General features: G+C 30.6%; 1 protein-coding gene across 1 annotated transcript; it reads left to right on the top strand.

The window, feature by feature from the left end:
- Positions 1 to 1,958: 1,958 nt before the first annotated feature.
- LOC118074208 (uncharacterized) lies at positions 1,959 to 5,986 on the top strand (the record flags this gene model as incomplete). Its single annotated transcript, XM_035095255.1, has 5 exons — positions 1,959 to 2,130; positions 2,984 to 3,066; positions 4,105 to 4,245; positions 4,313 to 4,462; positions 5,858 to 5,986. Coding segments are annotated over exons 1-5 (675 nt in total), but the record flags the coding sequence as incomplete, so codon positions are not given.
- Positions 5,987 to 17,456: the final 11,470 nt, after the last annotated feature.

Genomic DNA, 17,456 nt, shown 5'->3' with positions numbered 1-17,456 from the left:
TAAACGATTGTGATTATCAAAAATCATGTGCAGTCATTTACAATCATATTATGTTACATAACCTTATCAATTTTGCATAAAATAATGTATAAAAATTTGTAAATAATTTAAACCTGATGACCTGACCACTCTCCTCATGATTGAGTTATGAAGCAAGAAATGTTGTTAATAGCTAGCTCATCATAATAAAATGAATAAGTGATAAATTTTTTTCGTTGAAGATAGTGAATTTTTATTATTCTGTGTGAATTTAAATGATGATTTCTAATTCTATGTTGATATTTCGACATCGGCTTTATTGCTCTTTATGTCAAATATTACTTTATTTTTTAATTTAAAGCAGTTATAAAAGTCGATCTTAAAACGATTTTTCAATATAAGATCGACAAAATCTGAAGAAAATTTCGAATAAAAGTCTTTAATTGATAATAAATAATGTAACACATAGGAAAGAAAGGAAAACGATTGAATTTTTCGATATTATGCTAAGAAATCATTTTGAGATCGATTGGAAAGAATTCTGTAATACCGAAAAATTGGCATGATAACTGTAAAATAGTTAGCTTGCTCTTTTTCATTTCTTGAGATGGAATACCTCAAAAAATAGGCGTAAAGTGAGAACAGTGAAGTGATAGAAATCTTTGGTAGACGGTAAAGAACAAAAAATGTCCTATAAAGTATCGTCGATTTCTGCATAACTAAAAAGTTTTTAATAAAATTATGTATTTTTTATGAGCTAAAATTGTTTATAAGAAAAAAAACTCAATGATGCGCAAATTTTTTCTGCCTGTGAATAGCTTTTTCGGAATCCTTATATAATTTTACGTGAAAAAACCTTCGTTTAAAATAGGAGGGCAGATTTGGTAATTAAATTGCAACCTTACAGGACTATTTAGAAAAGTTTATTATGGACTCGCTGTGGAAATGATACTAACAAACGAGTAGTCTGACATTGATTCTCTCTTTTCGTTTACATCAATTAAATTTGCTTTGAACAATTCAAAAGAGATTTATGCAATGTATTCAAGTTACTAACCATGTAACATAAATCTAAAAGAAACTTTTTTTATTTATAACAATTGAATTTGTTACATACACTCGAAATCAGAAGCTACGCAATGAATCTGAGTTTCACTGAAAAGATGTTTTTTTCTTAACAAAGCGAAGTTATCGTCTATGTAACATAAACATGAATGGACTTTTTTCGTTTATAGCAATTAGATAATTGTAGAGGAGCAGAAATTGTATCTCCTGGTGAAATTAAAATTTTTGATGTCTATTTTTAATACGTATGGATTTATAACTTTCCTCTCAATGCCATCATAAACCTATACGTATTTGGAATTGACTTATTCAAACTACGAACTTACTGTGTAAAACTTTTTCCGAAGAATCTATAACTACGGAACGCATTTATGCACATCACGTGGACGAAGTCACAGGAATCAGCTAGTATATATGTTGGCTTTTCCATTACACTCTTGAATCTGATCTTTTCATACTTTATTATCACGAGCGCACCTTCATATGCACATATTTTTGTTCACCATGCTGAATTAACCATGAATTAGATTATTCACCTCGTGTCAAGTTTATTTGTGTTCGTGGGATATTGTTCGCATCTTTCCGGTTTAATGAAGCTAATCAGTTGATACAGGTTTTTTGTTTTCTGGTCTAAAAACGATCGGTGCCCATATGTAAGGATATTGATACTTAGTACATTTTCGTTTAGTGAATTGGCACCTACGCAATCAGAAATTATAGCAACTCACTCTGACCTCCGTATATTGCACCTTTTGGTACCTCTCCCTAGCCTAATAGCTGTTAACGGAGATAAAACAAGGCAGTCGTACTCCGAACGTTGGAGAAGACGCGTGTCGGTTTCGTTGAAGTACATTATTTTTTTTTACAAAGTTTTGATCACCCAACAATTTCTATTTCCGAATAAAACAAGAACGATGGACTTGAAGAACAGATATGCATTTGTTGCAATGTTCGATGGTAAAAAAGTGAAAAAATATTTTAAAACTTTGGAAGAGCTTGTTGGAATTGAATGGATCACAGAAACGAAGTTTTGGACCCGTAATGAGGATAGTGCTTATTGTGAAGGAATAGTACTAGCGAAAGACGGTAAGTAATTTCATTCGTTTCATGTACGCAGTGAGGGGCATTTCCTATCGCCCTGAAAATAACTGATTCAATTTTTTATTTTGTTATTTTACACAGATAGTATTGGCATTTTTTGGTTATTGCTATGAAAGTAGAGTTTTGCGTGTGATTAAGTCTTAGTATACGTGCTAACGTACTCTGTGCTATGGAAAATCAACCGTATTGTTCAGAAGAACTTTAGATTTTGTATCTCTTCTACTTAGTTTATTTTGTCAATTATGGGTTTTGATCATTAAAAAGTTCAAAATTACGCAATTCATTGTTTAATACCACATAAAAGCCCCAAATAAATTATTCATACTGAATTACCAAACTGAATAAAAAAAATTTATCTCAAACTTTTGGACTATATTCTCAACAATGATTATATAGTGCGCTACTCATTTGATATATGAGTACAACTATTAAGTATTTATTAAACCCTCTCTATCTTTTTGTACATGTTAATAAAATGTCACACCAAGTACGCACATTAAGTAACTCTAAAAATTAAAGTTTCCATGCAATAAAAAGTGAGGTTTCTCAATTCCTTACTAACCAATAATGTTGAAATGCTGAGACGATCGTTCTCATTGGTTTTTACCTTTTGCGATATACAATTTGAATGGAAATTTTTATGTATAGTACATTCTTGATAAATTAAAAAATGTATCTTTGTAGACAGAAACATTTTATTAGACTTTGCCCAATTCTACCATGTAAAGAAGTAATCTTAAGTGTTTTGAATAAATTGGTTTAAATTCAGCAACATATGACAACGTGTTTTTCTCTTTTGATAGTACTATTGCATAATCGAAATTTCTATTCATTACAGAAAATGAACGAACACTTCGAGACCGAGTATCAAAAAAGTCCCTACGGATTCCTCACAATGCTTTCAAGCCATTTCCAGATCCGGTAACTGCTATTTGATTTTCAAATTATTTCTCAAACTCCCACTCAAGAAAAAATATAAATTGACAAAAAGTTTAACAGGATAAATGAATTTATACTTGCGTTGTTGCCGAACACGAAAAAAGGTGGAGCTAGTTGTAGAAATAGTGTGATTGGTTATGACAAACGACAACTTCACTTAACTGTCCTCATGCTGTTCTTAAATTTCGTACGTTTGTTATGAATCTTCTACACGTATCGATAGCATGACGCAAATAATCCCTCTTACTCATAAAACACATATTTGTTCACTGAAAATTGTTTTATTAATACAATTTAATGATAGCACAACTTTCAATCGGTAAACAAACATCTATGATTTAATATCTACCGTTTGAATGTAATATTGATATTTGAATAGTTAAACATTTAAAAAATCAATTTTGAGTCGATGAATTGTTTGTAGCAATAATACTATAATATTTATGACAAACCATTCGTATGGTTTTTCTCGGGCCACCGTGAGAGGAAGGATCTTTTCGGAGAGCCGGTTGTATCGACACAGATTATCTGCAGTTGCCTTGTGTCTTCGTGTAAATGCGATACAATGGTTAGGGTGTAAGTTGGCTGCAGACGCAACTCAATGGACTATGTGTGTAATAGTTTATCGGGCAAGTAGAAAATGGGTGAACATAAAGAGGGAAAGAAGAAGAGGGATAGTGAATAAAGTATTGTAAAACGCCGGGTCCTACCCAAGCATACAATTAGAATAAATAAAAAATACTCATAATTATAATATTTGTTGCATTAAACTAATAAGTTGACTCCAAATTGATCAATCAATCTCCAGAAAGATTATAAATGGACTGAGGTAATAATTTCGGATCTTCAACTAGTTAAGCGTCTCAGATGATTTATGCCTGTGGTATTTGAACTCCATTTTAATTAATTTTAATTGAGTTCCAGAATGTACAACCAATAAATTTAGTTGAAAAATGGAAGAAAAAGCTAGCCAAAATGGCGATGAACGACTACTCTATTTTTAAAAAATACCGCCAACAGCTCACCGGAGAAAAATTCACAGAAAGTCAGATGCCAAAGAAATCATCAGTTGAAACCATAAAGGATAAAGAAGTGAATGGATCAACCATTTTACGTAACCTAAAGGAGCATAAAGTAGATCACCACGCAATCGCAGAAGAGGTTTGTCGCTTAGATCAATAAGTGGTATAACAGATATCTAACTTTCGATAATTCATTTTTTCTCTAGATTGGACTACAACAAAAAGATGATTCAACGAATTTCACTAAAAAACAGCCCATTAAAGATGATCAGCAAGCGAATATCCAAAATAATATAACTGAAATGTTATCAGAAAAATCGAGCGAAGATGATGAATCACCTTTCAGCTCAAAAAAAGTAAGATTCATTTTTTCATAGTTCGATTATTGAATCTTCAAATAAAAATAGGTCTGAGCACACTTTGTCTGTGCAAACACGACGAACTTCTCATTTTTAATTGTTAATAACAAATTCGTATTGTCATACACAATGCGTAATTGTTGAGTGTCATATTTGGTTGTAAACAATAATGTCTAGTCAATATCGACTTAATTTTTAAAAGAAATTGTTATTGTTTGGCTTAAAAGTATTTTTAACAGCTAATTGTTTTTAGATTTTTTATTAGTTATTTTGTTATAAAAAAAAAATGGCTCGATCGAATTCGTTCAAATTTTTTTCAGATCTTCTTTATAATAATATCTTTCGAATTAATTTTTGTTGATATCTTGATCCGTTCTTAAGATATCGAAAACGAATAAAATGCTGACGACCGTACATACGTACGTACATACATACATACGTACACACACACATCATTCTAAAAATATGTCAGTATGCTTGCAAATATCTTAAAACGTGGAGATTTAATGAAAATTCAAATTTCACAAATCGACTCAATTAGAATAATTTCCTAATGGGAAGTTAATAAACTTAAAATTAATTTTACTAGGTCCATATTTTTTCGTTATGAGAATATTACAACATTTTTAAATAATTGCGAAGTCACTTGTTGGGATATTGCTATTATATATGTAGAACTGAAAAAACTAGTGAAACAGTTACGAATGCTTCTACTTGGGTAGATTTACAGGAAAAGAAAAACTATTATTAGCCCTACTATACCAAGAACCGCTCTAAGTACACGTTAATGAAATGTTGACTTTGTAATTTGTACTGTAGAAGAAGCCGTACGTTTTGGTTAAATTCAGCTTAAATTTTTATCAGAGGAATATTATGCGATGACTTTCATTTTGTTTTTACAAATGTGTTAGAATATCACGCACAGAGTGTGTTCAATGCAAAGTGTCCACAAACAGACTATTCATCGTTTGTCGGCACTTCTTACACACTTTGAATTTGTGAGAAATCTAAAGTTTGTTTACGACATTCAATATTCAACAGGCTTAGCGTACTGAGAGTATGTACAAGGATAACCTAATTTTATTAGCAGTACTGGCATGACAGCGATATATTTCGTCATAAGAGCAGGTTTTTTTTCCTGTGTTGTCAATTTATTATTGCACTTATGCCGTTCCTCAGGATCGTTTTATATTTAATGTGAAAAGTGAAAATTAATTTATAAAATTAAACTTATGTTATGTTGATATCAGAAACAATAAATTAATGAGGAATTTACTGAATTTTACAATATTATCAAATAAAATTTTGCTTTCTAAAATAAGTTCTTGAAAAATCAGTTGAATCCCTTCTGTTGAGTAAAAATCTTATTGATAAATCCATTTATTTCCAAAGGCCGTGCCATTCGTCGAAAATGGAAGTAAGATTTTAACATTCACTAATCCAGAAAAAAAAATACTAAAACACACTTTTGTCATTCAGCCGAATCAGTCAACAACAATGGAAAAAGAAGCAACGAACGAAGTAAGCACGATTATTGCTCTTGTACTTTTTAGATATTCGTGTAAAGTAGCTTTTTATATCAAAATCGTATGATGCAAATTTATAATTGGAGTCAAATTTTTTGTCTATAATATCGAATAATCGCCTGTTATTTGGCTAATCCAGTTTTCTGTATGTAATTACTGATAGGCAAAGTAAACTATCATTAACTTTGAACGATAAGTGACATCATGGCCAAATTATGTTTAATGAAGGTTTCTCAACTACGGGATAAATTATTCAAGACTTACAGTAGGTTTTTTACATGATTTTTAGAGTCTGCAATCACTGATAATGAAGGTTGTATTTTGTTCCTTTTTTTTTTAATTTAGTTAGAAAATAATTAGAATTATTCGATTCATTTAATTCTTTTTTTTTTTTATTATCCAGTAGAAAAGAATACAAACAGACCATCTGATAACATTTATGAAATTATTCTTATGACCTTTGGAATATATTCGATTTTATTCGGAACTGTTTTATGTACACAGATTGTACATGGATAAAAAGTAACTGCAAAAGAATTGGTTCGGAAAAATTATATAGTTTAATGATTAGTAAAATTCCACCAAATCTACGCAACTAATTTTAGTTAAGGAAGAAACTACTTGAAATCTTATTTCATTTGATATTAAAAAGTCAAGAAGAGTCTTATATTACTATTACATTTTTTTCTGTCGTAATGGAAATACTATCTTTTCAGGACACGATTTACAGAAAAAAATATAAGAAACTACGCAGGAAATATCGATTATTAAAGACGATATTCATTGGACAGCAGAATCAGTATGCGAGGGATTTACAAATTCAGTATTTTGCTCAAAGTCTGTATAAAGCCATTAAGAAACGCTATGATTATGATGAAGACGATGAATAATCATTGAATTCACTGGATTTTCGAATATTTATTATTTCAATAATTTTTAAATTTTACGCAATGTCGATGTTTTTAAAAATGTATTATCAATAAGGCAATAAAGCAAAAATTGAGCTCCAGACCATTTATTGTCGGCATTAGATAGAAATATTTTACACTTTAATTTAGACTGTAAGAGTGCTAGTGGAATGAGAAAAGTTATTGAAAAAACGAGTACAGTCATAATTGAAAAAAAATGTATGTAAACTTGGAATAGCATAATTGGTATAGCGTCTAGGGCTTAAGGTTGAGGTGAACAACAAATTTTTGCTTTATTTTGGAGAGTACAAAAACTATGTCAGTAAATAAATCTGATCGATAGAATACGCTGCTGTGTATTTATTTATTCTCTGAAAAAGAATTATAATCAGCCCATCTCTAACTGGGAGGTTCACGTTTGATTCCTGGTTCCCGAATTGTCTCTTTTCCGGAAAAATCGTCTTATGCATTGACTGGCCATAAAATCACGCTATTTACTATTGAAAGTTTTTTGAGTACAATTATGATACTTTATAACAGTTGGATCTACATTTTAATATGGAGTGATTGACAATAATTGTCACACATATTCATCGAAATACAATTTTATTCGCTTTCGTTTAATTACAGCATTGTTTTCATACCGAATTAAACTGGGCTTTCTTCTTATTTCAACAGAACATACTCAATTTAATTATACAAGAAAAAAAAGTGAAAAAAAAATCAAACCAAATTTACTCTAAATTAGAATCTATTGCAATAATTTTTAAATTTTTAATAAAAAGACATTTACTTGCTGACGTTTCAAAATATTCAGATAAACGATTTAATAGATTCCTGTTGTAGACACAAATCTGTACAACACCAATACCATTCAAACGATACGTTGACACTTAAATTCAATTTTATTGAATAACAAACATTCCATAAATAATATAATATAGTAATGTTACAGAATTATTCGAATTATATTTTGAAAGTTTCTGTATTTTATTTACATCGTCCACAAAAAAAATGTTATTGTTTTTTTTACCCTAATGTCCTATAAAAATATACGGGACTTTAGTTCTGCCTGACTTTATCTTGTCAGGATGAACTTTGGGGATTCTAGTGCGGCGTATCACTTGGTGATGGCGTGATCATTTGTTTCTTTCTCACTCAAATATGATTAGCCACCGTTGCACGCTGCCACTAACAACCTCCGGGCCCAGTTTCTACTATTTAATCAGAATCTAGCGTTAGATATAATTAATAATTAATTCATATATTCACTGTAATTTATAAATAAAAAATTTTAAGTAGAAGAGCAAAGGAAATGTAAGAAACAGAATTTGGAAGAGAGTGAGACTAATACGTATAGTTCAGTAAGGGTGCAAATAAAAACAGGGGTAATAGAAAATCTAATCTTCCATAGTATTGATAAATTATGAATAAATTACAAATAAAATTATTTTATTGCCAACGAATTATGTAATACATAGGAGAAAAAGAATCACGATCGAATTTTCTATTATTATGCTGAGTAACCGTTTTAGGATCGACAGGAAAAAATTCCGTAACATCAATAAATTCGCATAGTATCTGTAAAATAGTTAGCACGCTCTTCGTTATTTTTTTAGATCGAATATCACAAAAAATAGGTGGAAAATAAGAATAGTATGATAACAGAAATATTCGTTGCCCTGTAAAAAATTAAAAAACGTTCCCTAAAATATTGTTGATTTTTGAATATGTAAAAATTTATGGATTGAAATGTGGGGGCTTGAGCAGGCAAAAAATGTTTATAAAAAAAAAAAATACAATGACGCGTACATTTTCATTGCCTGCGAATGGTTTTTCGGAATCCTTATATAATTTTACGTAAAAAAACTTTTGTTCAAATAGGAGGTTAGATTTGCTGATTAAATTGCACTCTTACTGAACTAGTAAGGCAAGAGAGAAGGCACTTAAAGAAGCTTGACGCAAATATATCACTGCTAAGGGCGTGGCTTATCAGTAACTTCGTTAATAATTACTGTAAAATTTTCGTTCTACACTTTATCGAAAGCTTACAATCATAAGAGTCTACCTACTAAATATAGAAGCACATTGTGCAGTCGTTACAGAGATATTTGCATGTAAAGATTCGTTAGAGACGTCACACAATATGTTTTATAGCCTCTTAAGCCGATTTCTACTTGAATATCATTTAGTGGGTAATAGGAAGAAATAATAAACATTACGAAAAATAGAGCATAATATATTTTGTGAGGTCAAAATGTTCCCTATGCACTACATTGCATTTTACACAGAAAGGATTTTGATTGAGTTGTTTCTTGAACTCTTAACGATCTAATTACATTTTTAAATATGCTTCAGTAAAAGAAGGTCACAATTTTGAGGAAAAGTAGTTTTACATCACATCTTATATGAAGGCAACAATGCGATAAAATATTACATTATAAATATAAAGCCTGATATTATTCCAGTAAATATAAGTAAATATAGACACATTTAAATACATATCACTTTACTTTTAATGTACCTAAAGTTACTTTGGGTAAAAATTGATATTTTATCATTATACATATGACATCGAGTCACTTAAGTCAGAAGTCTTATATATCAGTTCTTTGAATTCTTTGTCAATCAAAATTTTAAAGCTTACATCGCAGAATTTTGTCTTTTCTTTCCAAGTTATCTCTATTGCTTTCACAATTTATTACACTACACAATTATCATTATAATGAATCACAAATATTTAGAATCAACTACAAGCTTAATAGGTTCCTATATTTATAGGAATGAGTATTTTTTTTTTTTTTCTATCTTCTTGACTATAATTGCAGATCAAGTACATGATGTTTATAAATAACTTCTTTCGTTTAGTAGCTAAGTTTGCAAAATAAATAGCTATTTTTTCTCATTTTCGTATGATGGATGAAATATTTCTTTACTGTCATCGTTGTCTTTATGAAAAAGCTCGAAAAACATTTGGCGAGCTTCTTCTTGAGTGTTTGCTGCTGAAGTATGAATATAAATTGGTAGATGGATGTTCTTGCGGGATTTAGAGCTGCGGATTCTTGAATACATGTCAGAAAAGCTGATTTTTATACTCTTCATTATACCCTTATTCGATTCCATCCCAAATCTACAATAAAGTATTTCCTGCAACAAATCAAAATTACTTTTTATTGTTTGTAGGCAACATCTGGTATTCTTTAGATCGTATAACAACTTGACATAATAAACGTGTTTGGGAATGACATTTACTCGACGACGTGTACAACTACTAGAGTGTTACGTTTACTTATGTTCCCACAGTGAATGAAACATGAACATACGAACATGAGTGGGCAGGAGCGATCAAGACTGAAATAGAATTAGAGTTAGATAATCGAAATTTGCCAGTTCATTAGCAAACATGCTAACTCCCTCATTTAGTAATGTAGGTTTCATTTTCAACTCAAAACAAAAAATCTTTTTTCATTTTCTATGTTATCGTTATTTAGACAATAAAAATTCAGTGAAACATTTAATACAAAGGTATTTTAACAAAAATCGTATGAGTAATAAATGTTCAGTGAAATAACAAAATTTCAAATTCAGACATTAATAGTAAACACTAAATATAACAATTTGCGAGTAGTTTGTGTACAACATGTTGATCATAGACTTTCTCAAGTTATCTGTCTGTACCATAGCAAAATTAGATAAGATGAAAATATTCTGACACATTGCTGACAATATGACATGTTAAAAACATTTTTGAACTGTAACAGTATTAATTACATGAAAAATATTCATAACGACTACTGGTCCATTTACAATTTATTAGTTCAAACACAATAGCACGTAATTGTAAGGAAAATAACAATAGATTTCTGACCTTCAACTATAGCATTAATAATGTCCGCCGTCATTAAACACAAAAACTGAGAATAATTAAAAGATAATTACTCACATAAACAATTGGTAGAACCCAATAAAATGTTTAAAAGCGTCAATCGCTACCCTCCGTTATCGTAAGACTATCGTATTCTCATTTCAGTAGTGTATTTCGTAACAACCATCTGTCTCTTTCGCACACATATTGATGTGTAATGCTTCTCTTCTTATTCATCACTGATCCTTTTCATTCCTAGACGTCGTCTTTGATGATAGAAAGGGTCATAACGATTCCAATTTGGAGCAGACCTGTTTTGTACGATCGATGCGAGTTCTCTTATGTTAAATTTCGATGTGGGAGAGTTCATCTATCAATAAACCGTGAAGTGATTTCTCATTTCTGCAGTTTAATTATTTATCTATATCCAATTTAAATTAGAATTGCATCTCAATTTAAAATTCTATCAATGACTCATCAAACTTATAGGATATCTCAATAAATTCACATCGCAATAAAGGCCACACAAGCAATTCTAAACTTAGAAATGCGCTGAATTCAGATAAATATCTCTATCGCTTTCACACTTATACAAACATATGGAGAACAACACTTTGTGTGTGATGATAAGAGTCAGCAAATACGAAATATACTTTGTTCTGATTGCTCCAGATAACTGATACCTCTGACTTAACCAAAATTTCAATTTTCCCTAGATTATTATGATTTTTATATCAATAATAGTAGTAACAGCTCAACTTGTCCAATGAATCATTTATGTAATTTCAAACAATGGTTAAATACGTCGTCACAAATTCTTTCACCAATAATCGATTTCAAATGACTTTACAACGTCAAAGTAATTCGATTGATCAATTGATAATCGTTGAAGATACCTCGTAATGTTTGGGAAAACATACTTTCACTGATGATGGTGCACCTGCGTACTTATGTATCGATAGGTGATTTCACGATACGGATTTCTGGTACATATTCGTTAATTAAACACGTGCTGATTACATTACTATCGATGAATACAATTTATACAAGACTAATTAATGAGTAGCCTAGTAGGTGACTCTAATTTTAGACTGATAACGTATTGATCGGAGTATTAGAGGCTTAACGGAATGTCTAATAAATCTTAACGTTTTAACTTATTACACACACTGACATTAAATAATAGTTCACTCAATGTGTTGTTAAATACAGAATTTTGTAACACAATTTGAGACCAGGCTCATTTGATATAAAAAAATACTCTGAATTCGATGAAGTCACTCATTTCCAGTAATATTTCATAAACGAGATCGAAATTAGCCGTACTATTAGAAATTAAAATAGCAGTGATGAGAGATTACTATTTTGTGAGTCTTACAGTTAATTATACAAAAGTGAACGTTCGTGAAGTTTGAAAGAAGATCTATTGTATCATCGACTTTATTCTCACTGTTCGAGAAGCTGTTGGTGGCCAGGAGGAAATCGTCGGAGTAAGTACTCAGTAAACCTGAATATCCAGACGTTGGAAACTAAAAATTATCATTTCATTAGACTCATGAACAGTCGTTTGATCGATGTTGGATTGATCTAATTTTTTGATTGATATTTTAATATTTGTTATTTTATCGATTGACTTATTTGCTTAATCCATCAAGCTGCGTGCAAGAGTCTGTGAGAAATTGTTTTCGATTCAATCGTGATTAGACATTCTGTTATTTAGCGACTGACACGAATTCAATTTCTTAATAATTATTATTATAAATATGGCAACCCATTGGAGTCGTAACATTGTAAATTAATTAATAATTGTTGAATCCCGAAATATCTCAGCATTGAGAGAATAGTTAGCCAGCGGACGGCGTTCCAGAGTGCCGAATGAGTGACTTGGACTTCGTCTGAGTCCTTGGAAGCGTTGCGTTGGCAGTAAATTTCGATTTAAGTCAATTGAATATGCTGAATGTATGAAATTAATTATTTGAGCGGAGTTTGAGTGATCACTAGCGGTGACACACCCCACGAAGTCTCACGCTTCATCTTTTTTTTGATTGTAAAAGCTAGCCGGTTCAGTATTTAATAAATTGTTCAAGATTATTTGTTTTAATTATAATTTTATTATTTTGGTAGGTAGAACCTGATTGTCCTTCTACCTGGCGCCCCGATTTATTATGAATTTTCTCAACATTAATTCGGTTTTGTTACCGTGATGTAAACTATAGCGATCTAATTGAAAATCAATTTCTCATTAACGATAGACACTGTGTCGAGGCACAACAGTCGATGCAGATTGAGAACCACGCTCTGTCTATCGTTACAATATTTGAAATGAAAACTCCAGTCTAGTAGTTGGAGGCTTTTTTAGAGGGACAAAAAATCGAACAGTATCTAATACTTAAGTGCAAAATATCATTATGATTTGCCAGCACACATATGACCTCAAAAAAAAATGTTAAGAACAAGAAAACCAAAGGTAGGCTAGACTACGGAGTCTAAGAAGTTAGATCATGAGAAAGATCCTTTACTCAAAGTCTCCTAAAACACCAAAAGAGATTTATTGACTAAATAATTATAGATAATGAAACTCCGATGTACATTAGCTTCATCTCTGAAATCGGTTTTAAGAATAAAAAGTACAAACTCCGTAGAAATTCATTAAAAGAGATTGAACCTCGCCAAGAGTTATCTCTGGCTTTCAGAACTTACTTACAGAAACAAGATAAAATGAAAATACCGCGTAACTGCAGTACAGAACAAGTTACACAAATTTAGCGATAGAATTATATGTTATAGAACTTTATGGATTAGAGTCGACGATAACAGAGTCCATTACTTTGCTTAAGAAAATAATTCTGCTAGCACAAGTATATCAAATAAAGTTGATACAACTCTTAGTTGGGTAATGTGACTGTACTATTCCTAGATTATCACTTACTGCGTTGAAGCGAGGAAGTAATGAATCCTTCAAAAATTTTTCTTATGGTCTAGGCGAAATTGCTTTTTAAGTACCTACTACTAACATCTTTTTTCTTACTTTTACCATTCAAATTATCAAAATTGTAAAAGTGTCGTAACGCAAATTTCTGATTAATGTGAACTAAATAGAAATTTATTCTAAGCTAAAGGTTAATTCAAAGGTTACGAAAAAGTAATCATTAAAATATGTAGTCTTTAAGTTCACCACTTTCTGCTGTTCTGATGAACACCAATATTACAGTTGATTCCTGGAAGTTCCCGAGGGTATGTTGTTTCTATTGAAATGCTCCATCCTGTTAACAACTTGTCCCCAACTAAAAAACGTTGCCACTTTTTGTTTCAAAGCTATTTGAATTAATTGTAATTGTTGTAACGAAGAACATCACAAAAAACTCGCTTCATGTTAACGTCGAATTCGTTTCCCAGTTGAATCGAGCGAAACTAATGCTGGAGCTAATTTCGCTTGAATCAGAAACGTAACCTTTCGCCCAACTCTTTCATATACTATTCAAGAAAAAAAAATTAAAATAATTATTCCCCCGTGTTTAGAATTACCCAACTATAGAGTGACTAGGCCGTTTGGATTGACTTACATCCAGAAGTAAACTATTAGATCTTTAGCTTTCAAATACACGCATAATTTGATAAAATGGCATTAGGCTAAATGAATAGCATAAAATCTGGTCGTTCAGACCGAGAAAATTCTTCTTTATTACTTGAAATTTATGAGAAATGCTTATTTAGAAAGCAAGGTATTCCATGGCGTTGAAATGACTAAGAGTCGTTATTAAACCGATGTTAATAAAAACGTAAATAATTAAAGACAACTACAATTAGACATTGTGTTAAGAATGAATGAAAATTAAAGTAAATCGAATGGAATATCATAAAACATTTTGAATGTGGTTGAAAAATGACGTCTTCGATATTAACATTTTCACAATAACATTAACGTACAACGATAATGACATTCATAACACAAATGTTGCATAAAAATAGAGTTTTAGCAAAGGAAAAATAAGAATATATTCGAATAGTAGCACTGAGTAGAGAACAGCCATATGCAACACAGAGAATTTTTTTATGATCAACAAAAGTGAAATGGTAAGTGCTTTTCCAATTAGAAAAAAAAATGTTTGAGAATTGACAGCTTTTTATCAGCTATTGAAACTTCAGATTGACTTTCCTCCAGAAACGGTAAAGATTAAATTGGCTAAGTATCTACATTACTATCGAGTAGTCAGATATGATGAGAAAACGAACTGACATATAATTAAAGGGAAATCACAAATGCTTTAATATTTCAATTATACTAAAAAAATATCTAAAAATTCCTTACGTAAATAAAACTAATATACCTATTTAGAACATCAAATTAAACATAGTTTGTTGAGCCAACACTGCTATTCAAGTGTGATCGGAATATTAAGAACAGTTCCTTGTACTGGTATCTATGCACTTGTTTTAGAAAAGCTTTTGAATACTTTAATGAATAGAATAATATGTTATGAGAAAATCAACCCAAATGTAAAAAAATTACTCTTTTCTTTTTTTTAACTATCAGAAATTTATTTGAGATTATAGTTTTTTCTACATTAAATGAACAAAAAAAAAAAAATCAGTAGTCAGATATAAGTAAGCTTACGTTAATAAGTTTCTTGACAGCATAATTTGATAATAACTGAACTATTTAATGACTTATCTGAAACCTACAATCATTTGAAGTTACAAAAAAAATTGATGTGAAAAAAGATTTAATCAACTGCTGAATTAGACCTAACAAAAACATTATTTTTCATCTCTACTTTATGTGGTAGCTGACACTACAAAAAAAATTCAGTTATTTTGCACACTATTTAAACACCAATACGTGTTCTGCTTAATCAAGTGTCTGAAAGTGCACATATTTCAAGAGAACACTATGTTCCATCGCGTATTATGATTTTTTGTCTTTAAAGAAGTAAAGAAAACTTTTTCCTATTTGATTCAGAGGCATTAGAGCATTGAATAGTGCTTATATAATTTTGTTATTATTAACCCCCCCCCCTTCCCCTATCGACATCTAATGAAATTTACAGTTTTACATAAATATTTTTCGACTTCGCAATAACCACATGAAACTGTCAATATTAAGTTATCAACGCATTTTTACCCTAGTTCTTGAGATTTTTTTGGTAAGTATTTGTTTTATAAATCAAATCACAAGAACTCGTGGCTGAACGTAAATATTTCTATTAGTAAAGATAAGATAGGAGTAATAATAATTATTATTTACCCTTAACATTACTTTGTTTATTCTGGAATAAAAATATATTTAAATGAGTTTTAAACCCATAAATGAAATAAGATAATTTCGAGGAGTTATGAATATCAATATCATATCAACCCATTGAGATCGCAAAAAGTAACTTAATAAGCTTCGAACTGAGACTGGAGTTTTCTTCGGGGGTACCTTCACTTCCTCAAATTAAACACTCACAGTCTCCACAACTAGCTCAGGACGATTCTTAGCGAAAAAATAATTCTGAGAAGACCGAGAATCGAACCTACGACTTTTAGCTACACGTTGGCTGCTCTACCAGTTATGACACCATGTCAGTCAAAATAATTCCCTTTGAATCATGTCTGTATTCATCATATGTGGCTCTTTCCATAAAACATATTTTTCTAGAATAGTCAAAGTAATGTTAAGGGTAAATAATAATTATTATTACTCCTATCTTATCTTTACTAATAGAAATATTTACGTTCAGCCACGAGTTCTTGTGATTTGATTTATAAAACAAATACTTACCAAAAAAATCTCAAGAACTAGGGTAAAAATGCGTTGATAACTTAATATTGACAGTTTCATGTGGTTATTGCGAAGTCGAAAAATATTTATGTAAAACTGTAAATTTCATTAGATGTCGATAGGGGAAGGGGGGGGGGGTTAATAATAACAAAATTATATAAGCACTATTCAATGCTCTAATGCCTCTGAATCAAATAGGAAAAAGTTTTCTTTACTTCTTTAAAGACAAAAAATCATAATACGCGATGGAACATAGTATTCTAGAATGAGAGCCCGCTGCAAAATCATGGGCCTATCGAGTAACCGCATGAAAAATTTTTTGTTGTGGAGTACTCATTTTTTTTTTCTTAAAAATGGAAGGAGCTGCCATCTTGAATGGTGCATAAAACTTATACTTTTTTTTGAATCTTCCAATATAGGTATGGTAATCGTACCAAAGGATTTACCGTGTCAAAGTAGGTTTTAAATTTACTATTTACTATGGAAAATGAAATTATATTTAATGCCTACAGAAATCTCAGACTCCCTGGAAGCTTTCTTTCATAAACTCTGATTATTTTATATTGGAAATTATCAACATTTATAACCAGCTTTCGAGATTGTACTCGACATTTATAATCAAAATAAAACAAAATACATACAATCCGTGTCAGCAAAAGAAACAACGTGAATAATTTATTTATTCCCTTTTTTTTTTCCTCTCTCGATATTTATGTAGTCCTGCAAATTGCTGAATGTAAACCTGACAATAGTTATGTCTTAAAATAAATCAATAATATCTTAAATCACCTTCATCATTACTAACTGAGGCGAGGTCTCGACTCCCAAAAAGTAATTAAAGTTCTTTTGATTTACGCAAACTTAATAAACCGTTATTCACGGGACGTAACATGCGAAAAATCAAAGTGCTTCCTACACGATGTTAAAT

The sequence above is a fragment of the Chelonus insularis genome, unplaced genomic scaffold (assembly GCF_013357705.1).
Source record: "Chelonus insularis isolate UGA/USDA-ARS -01 unplaced genomic scaffold, ASM1335770v1 contig_132_pilon, whole genome shotgun sequence".
NCBI classification, from domain to species: Eukaryota; Metazoa; Arthropoda; class Insecta; order Hymenoptera; family Braconidae; genus Chelonus; species Chelonus insularis.
Note: the sequence above shows the minus strand (reverse complement) of the source record. Positions and strands in the feature narration are given on the sequence as shown.